The sequence below is a fragment of the Ixodes scapularis genome, unplaced genomic scaffold (assembly GCF_016920785.2).
Source record: "Ixodes scapularis isolate PalLabHiFi unplaced genomic scaffold, ASM1692078v2 ptg003521l_1__unscaffolded, whole genome shotgun sequence".
NCBI lineage: Eukaryota > Metazoa > Arthropoda > Arachnida > Ixodida > Ixodidae > Ixodes > Ixodes scapularis.
In genome coordinates, this window is record NW_024610334.1 from 19049 (window position 1) to 47032 (window position 27984).

Here is a 27984-nt window from a genome sequence, read left to right on the forward strand (position 1 = left end):
GTGTCCAAAAACGCTCTATAAGCATAATTTACAACAGGTAGTTTGACCCCAGTTGTTACTACCCAACCATGAACAATTAATTACTTAAAAAAACACTTGGGTTATGTACTTTGCTTGGTAGAAGACGATTACGAGATTTTATGTTTTTACATAACGTTCCGAGCGGTGCTGTTGACTGACCACGTTTGTTAAGCACTGTCTGTTTTAATGCTGTCTTGTGGTCCAATCGATTTCAGAGTCCCTTTACCCTTCTGTTTTGAATGACACGTCCCCACTAACAGGGATGCAACTTGAATTCAACAAGCTAGATGAATCCGTTGCAGATATTTTTGTGATCTGATTATTTTTCTACATAGGCTTGACCCAACTATTTGTACATAGTGACGACCTTGTTTTGTTGCCTGCATTTATTCTTGATGATGAGCTAGCTAGCGGTGCACCGCTATTTAGGCCCTGTGGCTTGTGCTGTTTTTGGGTGTCCAACAAAAATAAAGATTATTATTATATGTCGGAAAAGTTGATGTCACCAAGTAAAAGAATGTTCGCTTTTGAAAAAACGGTTAATGGTCTCTAAACTGGCGTTATGATATGCATTTGTGAAAGCAGAGTCGCTAGTCTATAACGAGCGCAAAGTATAGTTTTACAATAACGCGAGCTAAGATATACACACAAAAAAAATTCCAAATCACAATGCAACTGAACCAAGACAGAAGAAATGTTACTTTTGACACCAATCAGAAGAGGTTATTCAAAATCTTCTAGACACCGTGGCAGCTGTATAGAAAATAACTGTAATCAGAAACAAGTTCAGAATGCGCCAGGAGTTCCGGACGCCTCCAGCACGCTCTCGCCACCTTCCGTCCCGCTTTGACTGGCCGTGCCTCACGAGAGACCTCGAAGTGCGTTACCATAACCTCCTCTATACTGACAAAGCCTGGCAGATCGCCACGGGAAGCGGCCGCCGAAATGGAAAAGGTGGAGCGATAGACAACAGATGAGAGGAGAGCCACGTGACTGGCGCCCCGCTGCGGCGAGACGCCGAAAAACACTTCTCCCGAGCGAACAAATGTCTTTCGGGTCCTCGCCGCTGCAAAAGCTGTGCGCTGGCGTACAGGTTCCCTGAGAAATGCCTTTTTGATGTTCTGTTCTACCAGATTTTCGCGCTCCGAATCTGCGACCGGGCACGTCTATGGCTCTGTCGTCGAACTGCCATGGCTTTGTGAGTATAGAGGAGGCTACGGTGTTACCGATAGAATGCTCGCGCAGAGGCGGAGCTCCTGGAACATTCGTAACTTGTATCTGACTATAAGCATTTACCTTTTTGGTCAAAAAGAAGAAAGAAAAGAAGAAATGTTTGGAGATGAAAAAGAGGCCGCTTTCGAAAGGGCAGCATATTCCAAGTGAAGATATATACCACGAGAGAATGATCTAAAATTGAGCGCGACTTAACACGATCGTGTTATCGACGTACACAATGTTTACGAACAAGTCCGCGTTTGCCCACACCGGGTGGGGCCACTGCGCGCGCGCAGAAACCAGATTGGCCCGAGGCGAAGCATCTGCGCATGCGCATTGCCGACAGCAGCACCACCGCAGCGGCGTGACGTCAGAGAATTCAGTTGGTGTGTACATTCCGTACGCTACGATCTGCTGGAGCCAATCAAGGAGCGCCAAAAGTGCATTGTCACGGCGCTCGCCGCTTTTGTGCCTTTGATATCGCCGGCTGAACCAATCACGCACGCAGTGTATGCGCCACGATTCTGCACCTTTTTTTTTGCCTTCTTCTTCCGCGTGATTGTTTTAGTTTGTGACAGCATACACGCAAAAAGAACGAGTGCCGTGTCGATGCACCTCTGCTGCTCTTTGATTGGCGCTCCATCGGATATTGATAGTGTCGGCTGCGATGAGTTGTGGTTACTTGCGGCCTTTCTTGAGGGGCACCTCCTCTTCGGTGACTGTCTAAATAGAAATTCTGTTTCTTTTTTTTTTTTTTTTTACGATCACACTTTTATACTTGGACTAAAAAAAAAAAGTGTGACTCAAATTTTTTTTATTGAAATGCCACGCAGTTCTTACAGTTGTCGTTCCTAGACGTCTGCTGTTGAGGCTCACTTCGGCGCTTCTTCGGAACTTTCAGCGCTCTCCTTCTGCAAATAAAAATTAAAAAAAATAAAAAAAAATGAAGACCGCCAAAGTTAGGACATGCCGTGACCAACAACGGGAAAAGAAACCCAACTATTGTAAACGACTTAATCTTCGCGAGGCCCTAATTTTCGCGAATATCGCGAATCACCTACAATTCGCGAAAAATAGGTCCCGCGAACCATTCCGGTAAAATGTAAGCATATTGGAATCTATATTGACACCCCACTGCGTCGCGAAATTTAGAACCCGAGAATTATTGCAAAACTTCAACTTTGACCTAAATCGCGAAATATTGAGCCCGCGAAAAAATGAGTCGTTTACACTATTAGAAATAAACGACGGAAGAGTAATAGTAGTAGGGAATCCCCTTCCAGATGCCTTTTGCCAGAGAACCCTGTTTTTGGAAATGTTCGGTCCGTTTCCTTAAAAATTAACGGAAATCCCATATTATTAGAAATGAAATTTCATATCTTGAAGATCCTTGCATCCATGTAGAAATCTACAAACAGACTTACCATCAAGAGCGGAATTTTGTGATTTACTACATAGAATAATAACTCTGCATTTCTGAGACAAAGGTGGTGAACGCAAGAGCAAAAGTGGAAGGTTCATTCCATGCCAAAGGAGACGCGACAATGTTTGCATATCTGGGATACGTACAAAAAATAATTTGGATAAAGACGCCCCCGAATTCCAAGAAAGTATTTTTTTCGTGAAAGAATAAATGTTATTTTTGCCGATATCATGCTCGAAATTTCATGAATCTGCATAAAAATCCCGTAATTAAGAAAAACATTCTGAAAAAGAGAAAACGGTTGCGTACGACGAATTTTTAGGTGGGCGCCTAATTACTTAATATTATGCCTTATATTACACTGAAATACAAACACTGAAGGACGCCATTCTGGGTCCAGATAGGGGTTCCAAAGACAAAAAAAAAAAAAACACTTTGTTTGATTTTTTTTTTTTTTTTTATTAATGCGAAAGCATTAACTCTCTCATGGAGCAAAGCCGGCGGTGTCTGTAGCAGCGAAAAACGGCGCCTAAATTCCCATTTTCCCATTGGCTGAGCAAAACGGCACCTAAAGTCCCATTGGTCGCGACGCGTCATATCAAATGCTTCGTCACGGAAGCCGTTGAGGCCGCTCGAGGTCAAAGCGGACGCGCCTCAGAAATAAAATACAAAGAAAAGCACAGCACCGCAGATGCATCGTCATAGAAACCGTGGAGCCGACGGGGTTCGCCACACCCGTGGAAGCGTGATGTCACCGCCAGACAGCCGCGTAAGAAAGGAAGACGTGGCTTGTAGGAATGCGCTGTGTGTAAGAATGCTTTCGCATTCCTACACGTAAGCTGTCTGAAGTGTCCTTCTGTGTTCTTTTTCAAGTCAACTTGGATTTGGGTGTTAGCTACAATGCTATTTTTGTATTGGACAACTAATAATTGAATTACATGTGTTAAATTTTCGAAGCGTCGTTTTGTTGCGTTTTAAATAAATGACAATTTCCAGATTATGCAGAAACAGCCATCTTGAGAGCCAGAAAAACAATCTGGGCAGCAGCCCGGAATTTTCGAAATTGCCAAAAGTTCAATCTACGTCATCCGTGGAACATATCGGAAACTTTAAAAAAAAGTGTTTTTTGTTGTTGCTGAAAATATTTTTTTAAGAAGTTTTTTTTTTTTTTTTTATTATTATTATTTTGCTTTTAGGCGCCCGCCTCGACACCGGTGTTCGCCAGCGAGGCGTCAACAGTCTGAGATGCCGCCACAAGGTCTTCTCCGCATTCGTGAAAACACGTTTCATTCCGTTGAAGTGGTCGTTATCCTGACTTCCATGCATCTGTATCCCCTTTATGTTACGTAATGACACTGGCGTCTTAATTTTACTCTACTTCTAGTCCGGGTAATTGTCGACGAACGCAGCCCTGCATCGTCTGCTTCCCAAGTTTGGAAATGCACACTGCCCGTCGGCCTCGTCTGTCGTATGGCCAGATATAAAAACTATTCAGACCGGACACCGGAAGGATACCAGTGTTATCTTAATCCTTATAATTTATAAACTTTCTTTTCTTCGGAGTCGCTTATAGTGACGCCGACAAGCACATGGTTTGAAAGCTGGATGCCACGCATGTTGGAAAACGTATGTTGCTCATAAACGTCAGACTACTGATACTTGCCACGTTTTCCTTTTTTTTTTCTTCTTCTTTTTTTTCCACACAGATGTACTGTGCGTCGTGCGACACTATTAGCACGAATAAGAGATCCCTGGATTTTTCTGTCTTGCTTTTATTATTAAGAGGCTGCCCTAAAAACTGCTATGGTGGGGGAAAGTGCTTACTTAGGCCCACACACCTAAGCTATAAATAGGGCTCCGTGTTTTCGGATAAATCCGAAAAACTCCGAAAACCACCCGCCGGTAAAATTTTAATCAATATTTATGTGTCAGTGTTTTTTTTTTTTTTTTGTTACAGTTTGATTAGCACAGAGTCAATCGTCCTGGGAAAATTCCACCATAATTATCTTTCAAATCTCGGACCGTTGTGAACAGGGGTCTTGCAGCTTGTCTCTTCAAGATTGATTCAGGGCAACAGGTCGTTCGTTGTACATTCGGATCACGACAAAAGCCACTCTTTTGGTTTCCGGTTCGGGCCATGTGATTTGTGATTTAGAGAAAGTAAAGGGTATGTATTAGTAACAGTGAAAGATATGGACCATAGGGATTGTATAAAATTGGGAAGAGGGGCAGTTCAAACTCCCTATTACCTCCTTAACCACTCCACCTCACGCGGCCGCGGGCTAGATTGATTGATGAAATAGGATGGGATGACTACGAACTTCCTAGCGGCTACCTCCGGGAGTTTATTGATTTTAAGGTATCGGCCTTTATCGAAGTGCCACTCGTGTGTGACTTTTGTCGTGGATAAACAGCACTACGTCCGTGTCACTTCTTTGTGTGGTCCTCGTCTTTTCGGGTTTTTTTTTTTTTTTTTTTTGTTAAATCCGAAGGATTGCCAATGGTAATGGCACCAACGCCAAATTCAACTGAAAATATTTCAATTGATACAAGCGCGTCTTCTTTTTTTATCTGGCATACGTTTACATTCGGTTATTATTTATTTATTTATTTATTTTTAATAGGAAACACAGCGAAATTAAACTCCGAATTTCGGAGAATTGGGAATAAAAAAATATAAACTCCGATAAACTCCAAATCCTCGGCAAAAAATAAACTCCGAAAAACACCCTCCGAATTTGACGAAAAATAAACTCCGAGAACACGGAGCCCTAGCTATAAAATATGGTGTCTCACAATACCCTTTCGAAATAACATAGAACAACATCGCCGGTACTGCGTTCGCCCTAACAGTGTCGCGCAGTGCGCAAGTGAACGTGGCCTTGTAAAACTCACCTTCGCAGCCTTGTTGGCGTTCATGGTTATGTTGCGCCTCACTTCCTCCAGGAAGTCGGTGATCTTGGCTGCGCAAGGCCAGGAAAGAAACGCGGGTGTTGTATAGTTTCTGGCCTGGGTGGAACCCAAAAAAAAGGGTCCCTCCCCTCAAAAGGGATTAGAGGGGATTATTTCCCTGGACTGCCGCCCCTCGAAAGGGATAAGCATGGATTATGCTCGGACCACTTCTTTGCATAAACCCGAGGCAATCGTCGCGCTCTGATAGGACGTTCGACGCGGAGCTTTGTTTGACGCTCTCCGATTATATTAGAGAGAAAGGGAAGTGCATGCGTGGATAGACTGAGTGACGGGGGGCAACGGGGGCTTCAAAAAAGCCGGGTGGCTTTCTTGAAGTTTCTCGAAATGCGGCTTGTCTTGTTTTGGATCGGTAGAAACACTTCGCTACTTCGAGCAGCGAGCGGCCGCTACCGCTGATGCGTCGTCATACCGACTCCGTGGAATTTGGCTTGTCTTGGATCGGCAGAAACACTTTGCTACTTCGAGCAGCGAGCGGCCGCGAAATAAACCGCTGATGCCGAGTGGTTTTCGTGACGAATCGTCCATGTCTCTTCAATCTGCAAAATGCGGTTTGTTTGCTTCGCTTTTCTACGAACGTACCGATATTGTGAAGCAAGGTGCGTTTCTCGGCTTTGCGTAATCAGGATAAATCGTGTTCTTTTCAATACGCGTCGAGTACGTTGCACCGACTCCCTCGTGAACCGCGCGCCCGAAAACCACGAGAGGCAAGGTAAGCGAACGCCTCGGACCCCAGAACCGGGAAAATAAAAAAATAAAAGTGAAGGGCAACCACACGCGCGTCTCTTCGTTTTATTATTTGTGTCCCCGTCTCGGATTAATAATGAGTCGTTCTCCGTCTATACTCCGTTTCACCTTATGTTGTACCGCAGAGAAGGCCAGAAGCGCGAGCTTGTTGCACGAGAACTTGTACCGTCGAGATGTGCCCTAGAGCAAGGAGCTCGCGCTTGTAGCCTTTCCTGCGGTACACTACTAGGTGAAACAGAGTATAGCCTCCGTTTTTTGCCACGAGTTTGTGACGTGTAAGCAACGAAACTCTTCACACTGCTTTTATTTATTAATTTTTTTCCGCTGAGGATTTTTTCAATTTTTATTTGTGCCTGGTTCTGCTACTCTTCTGCTCTCGCCTCCCCTCCATAAAAGAAAGGCCCACACAATAACGTGTTCCAGTAGCCTGAAGCAAGTCACTCACCTATTCTTCACCGTTGAAATATTTTAGGCTGTACAACAGTAATGTGTGCACACAGAAAAGTAACTTCTTGCTGCAATGTTTGTCGTTGAATATTGGATCACCAGCACAAATATTACTTACCGATGAGTGCCCAGGACAGCTTAAGAGACACCAGTGCACCCTTCAATGGTTCAAACCACTGCTTCATGCACCACACAGGTGACTGTGGCATAGTGACAAGCACAACCAGGGTGCTTGCTGTTTAATGTCAGAAACACTTTGGAAAATGCAGTTACCACATGACCCTGAAGTCCTAGAGAATCTTAAACCTTGGTGCCATGCAAAATAACTAAGCTAAAGAAACCGTCAAGGAAGAGTCACAACAGGTGCAACCCACAGGTTCTCGTGACTCCACATACCGGGCCGGGCAGCTGTAAATCAGCGAGCAGGTGTCGTAGAGTAGCTGCCACTGCAAGCGGTGCAGTGTCTCATAAAAAGAAACGGTTGCTGGAGAAAGCTCCCATGAATGCAAAGTCTGTGGTGAGCTTGGAGTAGTGATGGTGATCCTGAAGCAAAAAGGATTCAAGCCAAGCCTGTTCCTGTGTTCCATGACGTATGGCATCCTCCCCTTACCAGAATTCCTGGTTGTTATTTTCCTTCCTTACGTGCGCGTGCCCCATTCAGCAGCAATAGTAATAATTGCACGTTGCTTCGACAGGACGTGCTGATTTGGAGGGGCCTGGTGGCAGAGTGTGTTAGCCCACTGCAGCTCGCAGTGTGTGGAGCATGGGCGTGTATTACCGCTATATGAATCATCTTAAAGACTTTGGGCTATCGGATGTACCGCACTAGTCAAATTTCTCACATAGAGCGTGACAAAGTGTCACCATGCGCTGCCAGACCGACCTTCCTTCTTCTCGACAAATAATGTCCAATTTTCTTTGTTCCTGCTAATTTGGCAGTCGAGTAAAAGAGAAAAAAAAAGAACTACTTTTGTGTGTGATGGGAAACGTATAAACCTCTCCATATACCAGGTTTACCTACAGCCACCTGAAAACATCGCACCTCTTCAAGTGTGAAAGAGGGTAGGCCTGCACGCAATCCACTACACTCTGTTTCACATTAATTTGGGAAACTGTAGAAACTGCGGTGTCTGTGCAAGCCGGAGGAGTCTGCTGTGAAATTAGCACACTTGGGAAGAACATGTACCTAAAGACATTAGATGGTTTTAAAAAGGCATTCATACTTTCAGTCGGCTTGCAAACTCTAGCAAAAATGTTGGTTTGTACCGTAGAAGTTTCAATTTCCCCTGCTTGAACTACTAGGAAAATAACTTCAAATTCACAATAGTGCTGAACGCAACTAAAACACATGGCGGAACGGTGGCCCGAGTCGGCTAGCACGTCTCAGCTCCGGGCATGTGCAGCGAAAGCTTGCGCTGCAGAACCTGGGATCGTGGGCTAAATCCCAGCACTTGCTCATTTCGATCTGGAAGAGGATCATACCAGTAGGCGTTTGTGTAATCACTACTACATGATGCACGTTAAAGATCCCAGGCTTTCGGTCATACTGCGCTGGCTAAATTCCTCATCTACAGCGGCAAGCTTGGCACCATTCGAGGCAGGCCGACCTTTCGCTGTCTAAACATCCTCAACACAATGCTACTTTTTTTTTTAACTGAAACACGTACAAAAGAAAACATGCCTATGACCTTGTACAGTAATGCATTGAACTGTTTGCGAATGCTTGTGATACACAAACGGGCAAAAGGCAAGAACGAGAGCATGCACATTCACACTGTGGCAGCAAATACACCACAGCAGCCTCCTTTGCCGTTGTTGCCATGGCGGATGGAAGAGCAGGGCAGCGAATGCCGATATGACTGAAAACATTGTAAAAGTTATTGCTTTGCTTTTAATAACAGTTCAAAAAAATTTAGATTAATAGCTTTTCAAAACAAAGCCACGGTAGCAGTACTTTTTGGCGCAGATGGAACAGTCTGCCGCGATGGTGAGGAAATGCTGTAGCCGTTGCCTTTTGCCAAGTTATGGAGAAACACAGCACAGATCATTCCACTCGGAGAGAAGACGCACCCATGAACCAGAGCACTCAGACGGGACTTTTCCTCGGTGCGTCGTCTGCGTCAAGAAACGAGCTATACAAATGATTCGTTAGCATGGAACATGGTTCCAAATCTCACATTTAAGCTATTTCAGGTGCAAATTTAGAAGTGGGGGTTAGCATGCAATGCCATACTTGATGAAGAGATTAACAGGGCACAATTGTGCAACCATCTCCTGTGCAAAGGAAAACAGAAAACTGAAAACAAGCACATAAACAATGTGCACAGTCAGTCTGCTCTGGCAACAAAACAAAAAAACTTTACACCAATTTGGATCGGAACTCATTGAACCCCCTAACAGCGCAGTCTTAAAAAAAAACATAAAAAAATAAAGCACTTGCCAACAAGCAATGATTATGCATATTCAAGGCATTTCGCCGACGAAAAACAAATCCGCCGCCTGAAACCCGGTGCTTGCTAAGCCTTCCAGAAAAAAAAACCAAGGGTGCTTACATTATTGTTGATATTTGTGGCAGTGTTATACACCAACTCATGTTTACAAACAAACCGGAGCGCCCCTAGCGGACGCCACCGGCGCCGCGCATGCACGATGGAGTGTGGGCAAGAAGCTTGCCGTCGCCCATAAACAAACCATTGAAATGCGATGTTGTTGGCGTCGGTGTGAGTCCCCCTGCCCTTTTTCGCGTTCGAATCGTTGATTCTACGTCTTCCTGGCAATGTCTGACTACTTGAGCGGCCTCAACGAAATTACCGGGGCTCGTTACACCGCAAAACTTTGAGTGAATAATGCGACATGCAGCGATTCATTCCGCGCGGACGCCGCAGAATGCATGCTTAAGCCTGATTCGCATGATAAGATTCTGCTCGCAATTTTCAGTTGCAACGTCGCTGGGGCTGCAAAAGCATGAACCATAACTGAAATGGTCGACGTCAATACTGAAAATCGCAAGCACAATCAGACCAAGTGAACCAGGCATAACAAGTCAGTGACGCCCACTGGTAACAATGATCAAAATCTCCTTGTACCTACTGTTTATATCGAGCCTGCTTAACAACCTTCAAACTTCAGTCTCTTGAGGCCTGCACTTCTTATCACAAGTACCAGGCCAACATTCGGTCTACGGGCCGGTGTCGTTTAGAAGAGGAGATGACAAGCAGAAACGTTTGAAAGAGCACAAAACAGTGCGAACGATCAGGCGGCCGTTTAACCTGAAGACGCACTCAGCGTAGTCCGCAGGTGATTCGTACAACTTGACGGTTTTCTGGCGTTCATGTTCATCAAATAAATCTGATGACCACAAGTATCCGTGAACTCAACCCAGAGTGCTTCCCGCCCAAGCAATCGTGGTCCGGCGGCGTCTGGTTTTCCCTCTCAACGGCACATATCCACGTTCTCGGACGAACCGAGCACAAGAATACTGACCTTCAAAGCTTTCTCGACTCTTTTGGTACAGGCCCAGTCGCAGAGTTCTCACGAGAGAGCAGGTTTTTGTCCGGTTCCTTTCAAAACAATGCAGGAATACACGTCTCACATGGGGTACTTTCGCCCACAGCCCCAGACCGAAAGTGCGCCCCACACGCCACCACCGCGGTGTGACCTAACAGAGCCGAGTTTGTGTATACAGAAGAGAGGGCGGGGGGACATATAAGTCACATACCTGCCTTTTAGATGTGGCACATGGGACAGAATGCTTGGTACGTTCAGAAGTAAGTTGGATGTGATCAGTTATATCCGTAAATAACAATCGCACATTTGTAATTCGAGTGGATGGCCATATTTTTTGCTCCAAACAACCCACCCTGGCAGGCGCTCGATAAGTTGCAGTCGGAGAAGAGTTCATTTGTTACGTCGCTTGCTTCGTATCCCACAGACCACAGGCCACGCTACTTCCAGGCTGGCGCGATTATTGGCTTTGCCACTTGGCGATGCCACCACGTCACTACTTGGCCCTCTGAGACGCCCCAGGACCGGCCATGACAGCCACGGCTTCGCAGTTGCGTTCAGGTGGACGCGCCAAACCTCCATGGAGCGGCACTGCTCTAGATTGGCGTTTATCTGGTGGTCTCATTGCCTATGCTCCATCCCACAAGTTGTCTGCAGCAGGTGCAAAGGCACGAGCACGTTGCTTTCAAACGTGCCATTCTTGCGCAAGTGCTCATGCAAACAAAGCTCACTGCAGTCCTATGCCCCCGTGCCCTCGCCTTCGTCTTTGCTGCGCACACCCTGCGAGACCGAGTATAGTCGACATCTATGGCTGGCATCAGCACAATTGAAAGCGCGATAAATCTTAAGCTGTCTCTAGGTTCGTATGTAAGAACAATCGTGCATTTGCGTCAAGGATCGAGGGAACCAACTATGAGTTTTGCAAAGTATGAAATCGGAACCATATTAGCCTCTCGTGCAATAGACGTAGTAGCCGGAGGCAGTGCCGCCAGTAGGTGAAATTTCTCTGGACGTAATAATGGAATACCTATGCTAGGTGATTAACGCATGAAAGGAGCAGCAGACAACATATCGAGCCCAAAACAGCCATTCATGCGCTGCGCAAACGAACAACATCACAGAAGCAGTAAGGAGGGGACCGCTAGATGTTTAGTACAGCCCACCACGGGGTACAGCTGAAAATGGCGAAATGCCCACACTTGGCTCGTGCCCTCTCCTTCGTTCGCCCTGCCGAATTCCGTGAAATTGCCCAGATGCACATAGACAGCACGGCAATCGGACAACATGGCGCCACCCTGAAAGCCCCAAGTTGAATGATGTATAGCCATTGACAGGTGTCACCACAAAAATAAGAGTTGCAGCTGCTTGCTTTGGCTTCAATGGTACAAGCTGTGCCAACAGCTCCATCGACCTACTTTGCACAGCTAATACAACCAATGCTAGACAATGATACAATTAGATAGCCAAAGCGGTGCAAGTGACAGCACTCCTAAGCCCCATATTTATTGCTGTAGCAGACACATGGGCCATAGTCGCTTGCTGTGTTCGCTATAGTTAGTAATAGCACCCGAACGGCAGCATGGCCTTGCAGTTGTCCCATCTACGGCACAAGCTTATTGCCTTCAAGAATGCTTTGGAATCTCGTAAGCTTGGAGCATGATGGGGCCTAGAGCCTGTGCAGCCAAAGCACAACGGAAGGTGACGAGCGGGTGCTGGAGGCCTGCCTGCTTACCTACAGTGACACGGGACAGGTTTATGAACCTTCGAAAGGATGAGTTCACATGAAATTCACAACCGTTGCATTGTGGATATCGCATTATTTTTGTGTCTGCACACAAGGGCAACATTTGAGACGCCACGCAGAGTGCTCGCTCATTGCCCGGCAACATCAACATGACTTTTGAGGCGGTTCGCTAGCTTCCGAGCGGCAGGTCACAGCTGCTGTATTATATTGAGTGGTGCCGTCTACCCGAAGTCAATGAAAGTGTTCCCTCCCCGCTTCCCACTTTGCTGTTGGCCGGCGACTGACGAGCCTGACCTTCGACGCCCAAGTCGGTTTTCTCCGGTTTCCCCAATGTGCCCTCATGGCACATCATAAATCGAGAGATCCGAAGGCGGTGTACAGCTGAGGAGCAGGACAACTGCCGGAGGTATTTGGCCGAAGTCCGAAAATCGTTTCGTGGCCCCTTTAAAGAACAGTTTTGCTACGCACAAGCAATCGAAAGGATACAAACGTTTAGATATGCCCAACTACCTCGCATAAGGGTGGGTCCAGGAGCCGCCACTGAGAGCAGAATGGTCGACATCCCGCAGGCCAGTTAGGCTTGACGTTTACAAGATCACGGCCAGTCAATCCGGTTTTGGTGGCGTGTCGTCATGTACACAATTTTGTGCTGCACACACGACTGGTTGGATTGTTTTCATCACTACAGAGCATCGCTCGTTAGAGAAATCGAATGGCTCTTCTTAGTGCTTGTACAGTCGGGGACAAGAGTCCCCAGGACGGGTGAGCTGTGACTGAAACGCATTGCTGTGCCATCTGCCGGCTGGTTGGCTGGTTTCGAGATTACACAAAAGCGCATGCGCGTCCTACTGTGCCTGCAAACATGTGTGTTTTCCCGCTCGTCTGCGGCGCGGCGCCTAACTCGGAATCGGGCGTGTGGTAGGGGCTCGGAGGTAGCGCTTACTGACACGGCACCTATAAAGCAAGAAGTCACGGCAGCTCAACTGAGCGATAAACTCGACTGGTTATAAAGCAAGGTGAGCTGACATGGCGAAATGCGGCGCAATGTCGCAGGCGGTATCTCCAGTTTCGGAATGTGTAGCAGACGCTCGTCAGCCGCAAGCGCCATCTCCGAGGCAGTACCACGCGCCCAATTCCGAGTTAGGCGCCCCGCCACAAAATAGCGGGAAAACACACGTTTGCAGGCACAGTAGAACGCGCATGCGCCTTTGTGTGATCTCAAAACCAGGCGACCCGCCGGCAGATGGCAGAGCAATGCGTTTCAGTCGCAGCTCGCGCATCCTGGGGACTTTTGTACCCGGCTGTACAACTCACCGCAGGCAGGTTAACTTTACCCTGACGAAACATCCATGAAAACTATATGGCAGTTTTTTTGCATTAGCAAACCAACACGCCAGTCTGACTGGATTTCGCAAGCAACAAAAGTCTGGCTCCTCTACGAGATGATGATCATCCTTTTGGTGCTCACGGCTTTCAGTGGTGGATAATTCTACGCACTCAAAGATCTGTACACCTTTGATGACTCACATGTAACGAAACTGGTCTTAAAGACTGGAGATCAGGTGGTCGTGGATGTCCGTCGACTCGCAGCCACAGCTCACTGTCTTGGACATGTCACCACTCCCACGCAGACCTCCAACAACATTCTAACTCTCCTTGCAACAGTAGTGGAAACCCCAGCACAAGCACACCGGAGGAGCACTTTTAAGTACAGCACCTTCCACAGGAATACAAGGAAGGCACGCAACCAAACAAAACAACAAAGCACCTCGGTGATGGCTCGCTACCCTTCCTGGAAGAAACAGATTAGTTGCAGGCAGTATGACAGGCACGCCCGTAAGAGAGCATGTTGGAATCTAGGCTTCATCACTTTGCTTATGGTGAATTCCCCTCACAGTTCTCAAGCGCTCCCAAAGCGCTCCATTTTGAGCGCACATATTCCGCTTGCAGATCTGGCTCGACTTGGTCATCTTCCGCTCATAGATCTCTGGCAGCTCCCGCTCATTGGAGCGCCTCCAACTCCGCCGAACTAGATCTACAGGATCTCAGAGATCTACATGCAAGTTGACAGAGCACGCTACGTCATTTTCCCTCCCTCGGCGGTGGCTCCACCGACGGCAATCGCTGCGCACGCCTTGCCGCTTCGAGGCGGCCGAAAGGTACGCGACAGTGCCGAATGCGGACGTCTTTCTCGTTATTTGTGACATGGGCTCCGTGGTATGTATAATTTCGTCCGGCCTGTGTTGTGTGTTATTTCTGCAGCTAAGCAGTGACAGTTGTCACTGGTAATCGGAAAGATCAGTCAGCTGAGGCGTTGGTGGGCTTGTTCATTTCAAGCAGCGGTCATTTTGAACGGCCGAGGGGAGAGCAGGGGGCTGGGAAGGAGTCCCTCTAAAAAGGCGAGTTCATCTTCCCCTCGTCGTTCCGATGCGGGGCCCACAGAGCGGAATTTCGCCTCCCTCGCGGATTTTGGAAAGCACTGCAGATCTACGAGTGGAATTCACCATTAGTTTGAGAATCCAAAAAATAAACGAATGTGGACAAATGCAGTTTTGTTTTGCTCTTTGTATTTCCTTAAAATCCTCGTGACTAGGAATCGCAGTGAACAAACAGAAAAGAAGATAAGATTAGACGCAGGGTAATATGCAGCCTCTTATCTTCAACGATATCCGTCGTTCCGCTCTCGCTCCTCAATAGATTGCCGGCAGCTTCCCCGGAGGCGACGCTGACGCTTTCCGGACATGCGGGAAGTAAAACTTTTGATCAAAGCAGGGCTCTTTGACAAGGCTGAGTCACATGTTCCTTGCAAAGCGAACTTCACTTACTGACGATGTTTTCGAATGCCGACGTCAGAGCGCGCTTTCAAAGCAACAAGCGCACACCTTTTGTGGTGTTACGCGGACAGCACGAACGCGCGCTGCCCCAACAAGCAGTCTCGACAACGCAAACGTTTGTTTCGTTGTGGGATACGACAACAGATTTCATAAAAGCATACCTCCGCACGCACGATTTCAGCTACAGCTACAAATCGTGCCAGGTGCGCAGAGAAAGAAACGAACGAGAAGACGTTTCGAGCAAGAGTTATTTGAAGAAAGCGATTGTTATTTCTGCATCCTTAAATACTTCTTACTGTACTAATATAGAGATTGCCTGGAAATGCTCGAAAGTTGACCATGGAAGTGAAAGTGAACGTACCGACCCATCTCACAGCACAAAAGTCGCCATCTTGACATTCCGATTCGGATTTGGTTTTGGATCGATGAATGGATGATAACGGCTGGGGACCAGTGTTGCCGAGATGCTCGCTTCTTTTCTTTTTTTTTTTTTTCTGATTGCAAACCAATTTAACATTATTTTCAAGATTTTCTAGATTCCGCCGGGGAGATTTCTTAGCTTACTGGTAGCCTTTTTAAAACGTATTAAAATTATTTGTGAAAATTTAAGTGAAAAGTAAACCAGATGATGGCTAATCAACACCTCGCTTGCGTTTACGATTTTTGTCCTTGTGGTCCGGAGTTTGATCTTTCCTTCTGTTCGTTTTGAACGAAATCATTAGGCTGGATATGCCCGAAAAACAATTTACGCAGGTTAACAAACCTTCTAATCTCTGTCATTCCCCGACACGTCGTCAAAATCCCGGGCCCTGGGATTTGGAAGATTCGTTAGGCCTAAGGATTGTTGGCCCGTCGGTCATTGGGATAATGGCTTAATGTGCCGTATCAGCGGAGTCAGCATGTTTTCTGATAGGCTTAAGTGGCTAAAGCCAAGGTGCCATGCTGGTTGCCGCACCGCGGCATTCAGGCAGTTGTGGAATACGGGAGAATGAATTTCGAGCGAACGCGTTTGTTTCATCGATACGTCTTCCCACGTTTTGGGGACATTTCTTTTGTTGCGACGTTGCCATGAATATGCATGGCACCCTTGGTTTGAGATAAATAGGTCTGGTTGCGACAACGTGTACGCTGCTACGTTTGGGTAGTTTAGTCACACCGGGTTCTGCGCACTGCGAAGACTTGTCCCGATGACTCTCGTTGCTGTCTATCCAATCACTCTGATCCAACGCAAGTGTGGTGACTGAGCTAGCCCGCGTATTTGATGTTGTTCTGTCATAGCAAAACTCCCTTCACCAGCAAGCTCACTGGAGCGAAGGCTACGGACCATACAGAGCTCACTGGAGCTAAGGCTTTTGGCAAATCGTTTCCAAATCAAGGATTTGTTAGAAATAACATAAAGAGCACAGACGTACGGTAAAACCGAGACTTTGTCTTCGTCTCGGGTGTACCAAAGTGTTGAAAAATTTTGCTTTCTCATTTGTAAGGGCTGTTACTTTTCTCCTGTGCTTTGGATGTCTAGATGGTAGTAGTGTGTCCGTGATAGTATGTAGCACCACACTTGCGTTGGATCAGAGTGATTGGATAGACAGCAACGAGAGTTATCGGGACAAGTCTTCGCAGTGCGCAGAACCCGGTGTGACTAAACTACCCAAACGTAGCAGCGTACACGTTGTCGCAACCAGACCTATTTATCTCAAACCAAGGGTGCCATGCATATTCATGGCAACGTCGCAACAAAAGAAATGTCCCCAAAACGTGGGAAGACGTATCGATGAAACAAACGCGTTCGCTCGAAATTCATTCTCCCGTATTCCACAACTGCCTGAATGCCGCGGTGCGGCAACCAGCATGGCACCTTGGCTTTAGCCACTTAAGCCTATCAGAAAACATGCTGACTCCGCTGATACGGCACATTAAGTCATTATCCCAATGACCGACGGGCCAACAATCCTTAGGCCTAACGAATCTTCCAAATCCCAGGGCCCGGGATTTTGACGACGTGTCGGGGAATGACAGAGATTAGAAGGTTTGTTAACCTGCGTAAATTGTTTTTCGGGCATATCCAGCCTAATGATTTCGTTCAAAACGAACAGAAGGAAAGATCAAACTCCGGACCACAAGGACAAAAATCGTAAACGCAAGCGAGGTGTTGATTAGCCATCATCTGGTTTACTTTTCACTTAAATTTTCACAAATAATTTTAACACGTTTTAAAAAGGCTACCAGTAAGCTAAGAAATCTCCCCGGCGGAATCTAGAAAATCTTGAAAATAATGTTAAATTGGTTTGCAATCAGAAAAAAAAAAAAAGAAAAGAAGCGAGCATCTCGGCAACACTGGTCCCCAGCCGTTATCATCCATTCATCGATCCAAAACCAAATCCGAATCGGAATGTCAAGATGGCGACTTTTGTGCTGTGAGATGGGTCGGTACGTTCACTTTCACTTCCATGGTCAACTTTCGAGCATTTCCAGGCAATCTCTATATTAGTACAGTAAGAAGTATTTAAGGATGCAGAAATAACAATCGCTTTCTTCAAATAACTCTTGCTCGAAACGTCTTCTCGTTCGTTTCTTTCTCTGCGCACCTGGCACGATTTGTAGCTGTAGCTGAAATCGTGCGTGCGGAGGTATGCTTTTATGAAATCTGTTGTCGTATCCCACAACGAAACAAACGTTTGCGTTGTCGAGACTGCTTGTTGGGGCAGCGCGCGTTCGTGCTGTCCGCGTAACACCACAAAAGGTGTGCGCTTGTTGCTTTGAAAGCGCGCTCTGACGTCGGCATTCGAAAACATCGTCAGTAAGTGAAGTTCGCTTTGCAAGGAACATGTGACTCAGCCTTGTCAAAGAGCCCTGCTTTGATCAAAAGTTTTACTTCCCGCATGTCCGGAAAGCGTCAGCGTCGCCTCCGGGGAAGCTGCCGGCAATCTATTGAGGAGCGAGAGCGGAACGACGGATATCGTTGAAGATAAGAGGCTGCATATTACCCTGCGTCTAATCTTATCTTCTTTTCTGTTTGTTCACTGCGATTCCTAGTCACGAGGATTTTAAGGAAATACAAAGAGCAAAACAAAACTGCATTTGTCCACATTCGTTTATTTTTTGGATTCTCAAACTAATGGTGAATTCCACTCGTAGATCTGCAGTGCTTTCCAAAATCCGCGAGGGAGGCGAAATTCCGCTCTGTGGGCCCCGCATCGGAACGACGAGGGGAAGATGAACTCGCCTTTTTAGAGGGACTCCTTCCCAGCCCCCTGCTCTCCCCTCGGCCGTTCAAAATGGCCGCTGCTTGAAATGAACAAGCCCACCAACGCCTCAGCTGACTGATCTTTCCGATTACCAGTGACAACTGTCACTGCTTAGCTGCAGAAATAACACACAACACAGGCCGGACGAAATTATACATACCACGGAGCCCATGTCACAAATAACGAGAAAGACGTCCGCATTCGGCACTGTCGCGTACCTTTCGGCCGCCTCGAAGCGGCAAGGCGTGCGCAGCGATTGCCGTCGGTGGAGCCACCGCCGAGGGAGGGAAAATGACGTAGCGTGCTCTGTCAACTTGCATGTAGATCTCTGAGATCCTGTAGATCTAGTTCGGCGGAGTTGGAGGCGCTCCAATGAGCGGGAGCTGCCAGAGATCTATGAGCGGAAGATGACCAAGTCGAGCCAGATCTGCAAGCGGAATATGTGCGCTCAAAATGGAGCGCTTTGGGAGCGCTTGAGAACTGTGAGGGGAATTCACCATAAGCAAAGTGATGAAGCCTAGATTCCAACATGCTCTCTTACGGGCGTGCCTGTCATACTGCCTGCAACTAATCTGTTTCTTCCAGGAAGGGTAGCGAGCCATCACCGAGGTGCTTTGTTGTTTTGTTTGGTTGCGTGCCTTCCTTGTATTCCTGTGGAAGGTGCTGTACTTAAAAGTGCTCCTCCGGTGTGCTTGTGCTGGGGTTTCCACTACTGTTGCAAGGAGAGTTAGAATGTTGTTGGAGGTCTGCGTGGGAGTGGTGACATGTCCAAGACAGTGAGCTGTGGCTGCGAGTCGACGGACATCCACGACCACCTGATCTCCAGTCTTTAAGACCAGTTTCGTTACATGTGAGTCATCAAAGGTGTACAGATCTTTGAGTGCGTAGAATTATCCACCACTGAAAGCCGTGAGCACCAAAAGGATGATCATCATCTCGTAGAGGAGCCAGACTTTTGTTGCTTGCGAAATCCAGTCAGACTGGCGTGTTGGTTTGCTAATGCAAAAAAACTGCCATATAGTTTTCATGGATGTTTCGTCAGGGTAAAGTTAACCTGCCTGCGGTGAGTTGTACAGCCGGGTACAAAAGTCCCCAGGATGCGCGAGCTGCGACTGAAACGCATTGCTCTGCCATCTGCCGGCGGGTCGCCTGGTTTTGAGATCACACAAAGGCGCATGCGCGTTCTACTGTGCCTGCAAACGTGTGTTTTCCCGCTATTTTGTGGCGGGGCGCCTAACTCGGAATTGGGCGCGTGGTACTGCCTCGGAGATGGCGCTTGCGGCTGACGAGCGTCTGCTACACATTCCGAAACTGGAGATACCGCCTGCGACATTGCGCCGCATTTCGCCATGTCAGCTCACCTTGCTTTATAACCAGTCGAGTTTATCGCTCAGTTGAGCTGCCGTGACTTCTTGCTTTATAGGTGCCGTGTCAGTAAGCGCTACCTCCGAGCCCCTACCACACGCCCGATTCCGAGTTAGGCGCCGCGCCGCAGACGAGCGGGAAAACACACATGTTTGCAGGCACAGTAGGACGCGCATGCGCTTTTGTGTAATCTCGAAACCAGCCAACCAGCCGGCAGATGGCACAGCAATGCGTTTCAGTCACAGCTCACCCGTCCTGGGGACTCTTGTCCCCGACTGTACAAGCACTAAGAAGAGCCATTCGATTTCTCTAACGAGCGATGCTCTGTAGTGATGAAAACAATCCAACCAGTCGTGTGTGCAGCACAAAATTGTGTACATGACGACACGCCACCAAAACCGGATTGACTGGCCGTGATCTTGTAAACGTCAAGCCTAACTGGCCTGCGGGATGTCGACCATTCTGCTCTCAGTGGCGGCTCCTGGACCCACCCTTATGCGAGGTAGTTGGGCATATCTAAACGTTTGTATCCTTTCGATTGCTTGTGCGTAGCAAAACTGTTCTTTAAAGGGGCCACGAAACGATTTTCGGACTTCGGCCAAATACCTCCGGCAGTTGTCCTGCTCCTCAGCTGTACACCGCCTTCGGATCTCTCGATTTATGATGTGCCATGAGGGCACATTGGGGAAACCGGAGAAAACCGACTTGGGCGTCGAAGGTCAGGCTCGTCAGTCGCCGGCCAACAGCAAAGTGGGAAGCGGGGAGGGAACACTTTCATTGACTTCGGGTAGACGGCACCACTCAATATAATACAGCAGCTGTGACCTGCCGCTCGGAAGCTAGCGAACCGCCTCAAAAGTCATGTTGATGTTGCCGGGCAATGAGCGAGCACTCTGCGTGGCGTCTCAAATGTTGCCCTTGTGTGCAGACACAAAAATAATGCGATATCCACAATGCAACGGTTGTAAATTTCATGTGAACTCATCCTTTCGAAGGTTCATAAACCTGTCCCGTGTCACTGTAGGTAAGCAGGCAGGCCTCCAGCACCCGCTCGTCACCTTCCGTTGTGCTTTGGCTGCACAGGCTCTAGGCCCCATCATGCTCCAAGCTTACGAGATTCCAAAGCATTCTTGAAGGCAATAAGCTTGTGCCGTAGATGGGACAACTGCAAGGCCATGCTGCCGTTCGGGTGCTATTACTAACTATAGCGAACACAGCAAGCGACTATGGCCCATGTGTCTGCTACAGCAATAAATATGGGGCTTAGGAGTGCTGTCACTTGCACCGCTTTGGCTATCTAATTGTATCATTGTCTAGCATTGGTTGTATTAGCTGTGCAAAGTAGGTCGATGGAGCTGTTGGCACAGCTTGTACCATTGAAGCCAAAGCAAGCAGCTGCAACTCTTATTTTTGTGGTGACACCTGTCAATGGCTATACATCATTCAACTTGGGGCTTTCAGGGTGGCGCCATGTTGTCCGATTGCCGTGCTGTCTATGTGCATCTGGGCAATTTCACGGAATTCGGCAGGGCGAACGAAGGAGAGGGCACGAGCCAAGTGTGGGCATTTCGCCATTTTCAGCTGTACCCCGTGGTGGGCTGTACTAAACATCTAGCGGTCCCCTCCTTACTGCTTCTGTGATGTTGTTCGTTTGCGCAGCGCATGAATGGCTGTTTTGGGCTCGATATGTTGTCTGCTGCTCCTTTCATGCGTTAATCACCTAGCATAGGTATTCCATTATTACGTCCAGAGAAATTTCACCTACTGGCGGCACTGCCTCCGGCTACTACGTCTATTGCACGAGAGGCTAATATGGTTCCGATTTCATACTTTGCAAAACTCATAGTTGGTTCCCTCGATCCTTGACGCAAATGCACGATTGTTCTTACATACGAACCTAGAGACAGCTTAAGATTTATCGCGCTTTCAATTGTGCTGATGCCAGCCATAGATGTCGACTATACTCGGTCTCGCAGGGTGTGCGCAGCAAAGACGAAGGCGAGGGCACGGGGGCATAGGACTGCAGTGAGCTTTGTTTGCATGAGCACTTGCGCAAGAATGGCACGTTTGAAAGCAACGTGCTCGTGCCTTTGCACCTGCTGCAGACAACTTGTGGGATGGAGCATAGGCAATGAGACCACCAGATAAATGCCAATCTAGAGCAGTGCCGCTCCATGGAGGTTTGGCGCGTGCACCTGAACGCAACTGCGAAGCCGTGGCTGTCATGGCCGGTCCTGGGGCGTCTCAGAGGGCCAAGTAGTGACGTGGTGGCATCGCCAAGTGGCAAAGCCAATAATCGCGCCAGCCTGGAAGTAGCGTGGCCTGTGGTCTGTGGGATACGAAGCAAGCGACGTAACAAATGAACTCTTCTCCGACTGCAACTTGTCGAGCGCCTGCCAGGGTGGGTTGTTTGGAGCAAAAAATATGGCCATCCACTCGAATTACAAATGTGCGATTGTTATTTACGGATATAACTGATCACATCCAACTTACTTCTGAACGTACCAAGCGTTCTGTCCCATGTGCCACATCTAAAAGGCAGGTATGTGACTTATATGTCCCCCCGCCCTCTCTTCTGTATACACAAACTCGGCTCTGTTAGGTCACACCGCGGTGGTGGCGTGTGGGGCGCACTTTCGATCTGGGGCTGTGGGCGAAAGTACCCCATGTGAGACGTGTATTCCTGCATTGTTTTGAAAGGAACCGGACAAAAACCTGCTCTCTCGTGAGAACTCTGCGACTGGGCCTGTACCAAAAGAGTCGAGAAAGCTTTGAAGGTCAGTATTCTTGTGCTCGGTTCGTCCGAGAACGTGGATATGTGCCGTTGAGAGGGAAAACCAGACGCCGCCGGACCACGATTGCTTGGGCGGGAAGCACTCTGGGTTCAGTTCACGGATACTTGTGGTCATCAGATTTATTTGATGAACATGAACGCCAGAAAACCGTCAAGTTGTACGAATCACCTGCGGACTACGCTGAGTGCGTCTTCAGGTTAAACGGCCGCCTGATCGTTCGCACTGTTGTGTGCTCTTTCAAACGTTTCTGCTTGTCATCTCCTCTTCTAAACGACACCGGCCCGTAGACCGAATGTTGGCCTGGTACTTGTGATAAGAAGTGCAGGCCTCAAGAGACTGAAGTTTGAAGGTTGTTAAGCAGGCTCGATATAAACAGTAGGTACAAGGAGATTTTGATCATTGTTACCAGTGGGCGTCACTGACTTGTTATGCCTGGTTCACTTGGTCTGATTGTGCTTGCGATTTTCAGTATTGACGTCGACCATTTCAGTTATACATGGTTAAAATCGCGCACAAAGAGACGAGGACAAACGAGGAAGGAACACAGAACACAGACAGGTTCATGCTTTTGCAGCCCCAGCGACGTTGCAACTGAAAATTGCGAGCAGAATCTTATCATGCGAATCAGGCTTAAGCATGCATTCTGCGGCGTCCGCGCGGAATGAATCGCTGCATGTCGCATTATTCACTCAAAGTTTTGCGGTGTAACGAGCCCCGGTAATTTCGTTGAGGCCGCTCAAGTAGTCAGACATTGCCAGGAAGACGTAGAATCAACGATTCGAACGCGAAAAAGGGCAGGGGGACTCACACCGACGCCAACAACATCGCATTTCAATGGTTTGTTTATGGGCGACGGCAAGCTTCTTGCCCACACTCCATCGTGCATGCGCGGCGCCGGTGGCGTCCGCTAGGGGCGCTCCGGTTTGTTTGTAAACATGAGTTGGTGTATAACACTGCCACAAATATCAACAATAATGTAAGCACCCTTGGTTTTTTTTTCTGGAAGGCTTAGCAAGCACCGGGTTTCAGGCGGCGGATTTGTTTTTCGTCGGCGAAATGCCTTGAATATGCATAATCATTGCTTGTTGGCAAGTGCTTTATTTTTTTATGTTTTTTTTTAAGACTGCGCTGTTAGGGGGTTCAATGAGTTCCGATCCAAATTGGTGTAAAGTTTTTTTGTTTTGTTGCCAGAGCAGACTGACTGTGCACATTGTTTATGTGCTTGTTTTCAGTTTTCTGTTTTCCTTTGCACAGGAGATGGTTGCACAATTGTGCCCTGTTAATCTCTTCATCAAGTATGGCATTGCATGCTAACCCCCACTTCTAAATTTGCACCTGAAATAGCTTAAATGTGAGATTTGGAACCATGTTCCATGCTAACGAATCATTTGTATAGCTCGTTTCTTGACGCAGACGACGCACCGAGGAAAAGTCCCGTCTGAGTGCTCTGGTTCATGGGTGCGTCTTCTCTCCGAGTGGAATGATCTGTGCTGTGTTTCTCCATAACTTGGCAAAAGGCAACGGCTACAGCATTTCCTCACCATCGCGGCAGACTGTTCCATCTGCGCCAAAAAGTACTGCTACCGTGGCTTTGTTTTGAAAAGCTATTAATCTAAATTTTTTTGAACTGTTATTAAAAGCAAAGCAATAACTTTTACAATGTTTTCAGTCATATCGGCATTCGCTGCCCTGCTCTTCCATCCGCCATGGCAACAACGGCAAAGGAGGCTGCTGTGGTGTATTTGCTGCCACAGTGTGAATGTGCATGCTCTCGTTCTTGCCTTTTGCCCGTTTGTGTATCACAAGCATTCGCAAACAGTTCAATGCATTACTGTACAAGGTCATAGGCATGTTTTCTTTTGTACGTGTTTCAGTTAAAAAAAAAAGTAGCATTGTGTTGAGGATGTTTAGACAGCGAAAGGTCGGCCTGCCTCGAATGGTGCCAAGCTTGCCGCTGTAGATGAGGAATTTAGCCAGCGCAGTATGACCGAAAGCCTGGGATCTTTAACGTGCATCATGTAGTAGTGATTACACAAACGCCTACTGGTATGATCCTCTTCCAGATCGAAATGAGCAAGTGCTGGGATTTAGCCCACGATCCCAGGTTCTGCAGCGCAAGCTTTCGCTGCACATGCCCGGAGCTGAGACGTGCTAGCCGACTCGGGCCACCGTTCCGCCATGTGTTTTAGTTGCGTTCAGCACTATTGTGAATTTGAAGTTATTTTCCTAGTAGTTCAAGCAGGGGAAATTGAAACTTCTACGGTACAAACCAACATTTTTGCTAGAGTTTGCAAGCCGACTGAAAGTATGAATGCCTTTTTAAAACCATCTAATGTCTTTAGGTACATGGGGTATGTTCTTCCCAAGTGTGCTAATTTCACAGCAGACTCCTCCGGCTTGCACAGACACCGCAGTTTCTACAGTTTCCCAAATTAATGTGAAACAGAGTGTAGTGGATTGCGTGCAGGCCTACCCTCTTTCACACTTGAAGAGGTGCGATGTTTTCAGGTGGCTGTAGGTAAACCTGGTATATGGAGAGGTTTATACGTTTCCCATCACACACAAAAGTAGTTCTTTTTTTTTCTCTTTTACTCGACTGCCAAATTAGCAGGAACAAAGAAAATTGGACATTATTTGTCGAGAAGAAGGAAGGTCGGTCTGGCAGCGCATGGTGACACTTTGTCACGCTCTATGTGAGAAATTTGACTAGTGCGGTACATCTGATAGCCCAAAGTCTTTAAGATGATTCATATAGCGGTAATACACGCCCATGCTCCACACACTGCGAGCTGCAGTGGGCTAACACACTCTGCCACCAGGCCCCTCCAAATCAGCACGTCCTGTCGAAGCAACGTGCAATTATTACTATTGCTGCTGAATGGGGCACGCGCACGTAAGGAAGGAAAATAACAACCAGGAATTCTGGTAAGGGGAGGATGCCATACGTCATGGAACACAGGAACAGGCTTGGCTTGAATCCTTTTTGCTTCAGGATCACCATCACTACTCCAAGCTCACCACAGACTTTGCATTCATGGGAGCTTTCTCCAGCAACCGTTTCTTTTTATGAGACACTGCACCGCTTGCAGTGGCAGCTACTCTACGACACCTGCTCGCTGATTTACAGCTGCCCGGCCCGGTATGTGGAGTCACGAGAACCTGTGGGTTGCACCTGTTGTGACTCTTCCTTGACGGTTTCTTTAGCTTAGTTATTTTGCATGGCACCAAGGTTTAAGATTCTCTAGGACTTCAGGGTCATGTGGTAACTGCATTTTCCAAAGTGTTTCTGACATTAAACAGCAAGCACCCTGGTTGTGCTTGTCACTATGCCACAGTCACCTGTGTGGTGCATGAAGCAGTGGTTTGAACCATTGAAGGGTGCACTGGTGTCTCTTAAGCTGTCCTGGGCACTCATCGGTAAGTAATATTTGTGCTGGTGATCCAATATTCAACGACAAACATTGCAGCAAGAAGTTACTTTTCTGTGTGCACACATTACTGTTGTACAGCCTAAAATATTTCAACGGTGAAGAATAGGTGAGTGACTTGCTTCAGGCTACTGGAACACGTTATTGTGTGGGCCTTTCTTTTATGGAGGGGAGGCGAGAGCAGAAGAGTAGCAGAACCAGGCACAAATAAAAATTGAAAAAATCCTCAGCGGAAAAAAATTAATAAATAAAAGCAGTGTGAAGAGTTTCGTTGCTTACACGTCACAAACTCGTGGCAAAAAACGGAGGCTATACTCTGTTTCACCTAGTAGTGTACCGCAGGAAAGGCTACAAGCGCGAGCTCCTTGCTCTAGGGCACATCTCGACGGTACAAGTTCTCGTGCAACAAGCTCGCGCTTCTGGCCTTCTCTGCGGTACAACATAAGGTGAAACGGAGTATAGACGGAGAACGACTCATTATTAATCCGAGACGGGGACACAAATAATAAAACGAAGAGACGCGCGTGTGGTTGCCCTTCACTTTTATTTTTTTATTTTCCCGGTTCTGGGGTCCGAGGCGTTCGCTTACCTTGCCTCTCGTGGTTTTCGGGCGCGCGGTTCACGAGGGAGTCGGTGCAACGTACTCGACGCGTATTGAAAAGAACACGATTTATCCTGATTACGCAAAGCCGAGAAACGCACCTTGCTTCACAATATCGGTACGTTCGTAGAAAAGCGAAGCAAACAAACCGCATTTTGCAGATTGAAGAGACATGGACGATTCGTCACGAAAACCACTCGGCATCAGCGGTTTATTTCGCGGCCGCTCGCTGCTCGAAGTAGCAAAGTGTTTCTGCCGATCCAAGACAAGCCAAATTCCACGGAGTCGGTATGACGACGCATCAGCGGTAGCGGCCGCTCGCTGCTCGAAGTAGCGAAGTGTTTCTACCGATCCAAAACAAGACAAGCCGCATTTCGAGAAACTTCAAGAAAGCCACCCGGCTTTTTTGAAGCCCCCGTTGCCCCCCGTCACTCAGTCTATCCACGCATGCACTTCCCTTTCTCTCTAATATAATCGGAGAGCGTCAAACAAAGCTCCGCGTCGAACGTCCTATCAGAGCGCGACGATTGCCTCGGGTTTATGCAAAGAAGTGGTCCGAGCATAATCCATGCTTATCCCTTTCGAGGGGCGGCAGTCCAGGGAAATAATCCCCTCTAATCCCTTTTGAGGGGAGGGACCCTTTTTTTTGGGTTCCACCCAGGCCAGAAACTATACAACACCCAGAAACGCAGCTTTGTATAGAATTTTCGTCACTCATCGATAATCTCACCTCGATGCCAAATCACACCAACAATTTCACCTCTGCCTCTTGCAGCTGCAGTATAGATAGCTTCGCTATTGCCAAGAAGTAACTTCCTGATCGTGCGATGAAAATTACCATCTTCGCCAAAGGATATACGCATTTACGTTGCAAACATATTTTCATAATTTATCCAGGTGGTCAGGGGCGCAGCAGCGCGACAGTTCGGCGTTCCTCAAAAACAAAAGCGAAACCGCATTTTAATGAGCTTTTGAGTGAACTGAATACACGAACCGCACAGTAGATTATCTGCCGGTCAGTGGCAAGCTTTCGCCGGTCTTACAGATTATGAAGCGCAACGTTAACAAGTGTGATGTGACGTTACGAGAATGTGTAGCAGAGACAAAAGTCAGAAGGGAAGAACACATGACGAAAAAGAAAAAAAAATACATTTCGAGCATCTCCCAGCTAGAACCGAAGCCAGGACTCCATGATGCTGAGTCCGACACCTTACCACTGTGCCAAAGGGAGACTTAGGAACTAAGAGAGGTCAAGAAGCGTGAGAGTATGGCGTGATTTGCCGTTCCAGAAGAATTAAAAGAAAAGAGACTTTATCCTTGGATTTGAGGCGAAAGTTATCGCCAGATATGTTGCGGTGCGCGCAAGATGCACGGAGGCATCACTTACACATGGTGTTGGAGAGGTCGTCGGAAACCCTGGCGACGACCATGGAGAAGGCCTCTTCCATGTCGCCTTCCACGGTCCTGTTGAAAATCTGCTGGAGGAACTCGATGTCTCCCATCCTCCTCTGGGCGATCTTGGCAGCGAGCGCGTTTCTTCGAGTCAGGTGTCTGGGCTCCACCACGCATACCAGGACTGCCAGGGTGAGCAATAGAAGCAAGGAGACGCGGCACTGGGAAAGCATCTCGCTCGCTGTCTTGGCTT

General features: G+C 47.6%; 1 protein-coding gene across 1 annotated transcript; it reads right to left on the reverse strand.

Annotated features, from left to right (window-relative positions):
* Positions 1-2033: 2033 nt before the first annotated feature.
* On the reverse strand, positions 2034-27984 carry LOC8040012 (the record flags this gene model as incomplete). Its single annotated transcript, XM_042288425.1, is given in 3 exon segments — positions 2034-2147; positions 5555-5622; positions 27727-27984. Coding segments are annotated over 3 exon segments (345 nt in total). The 3' UTR covers positions 2034-2108.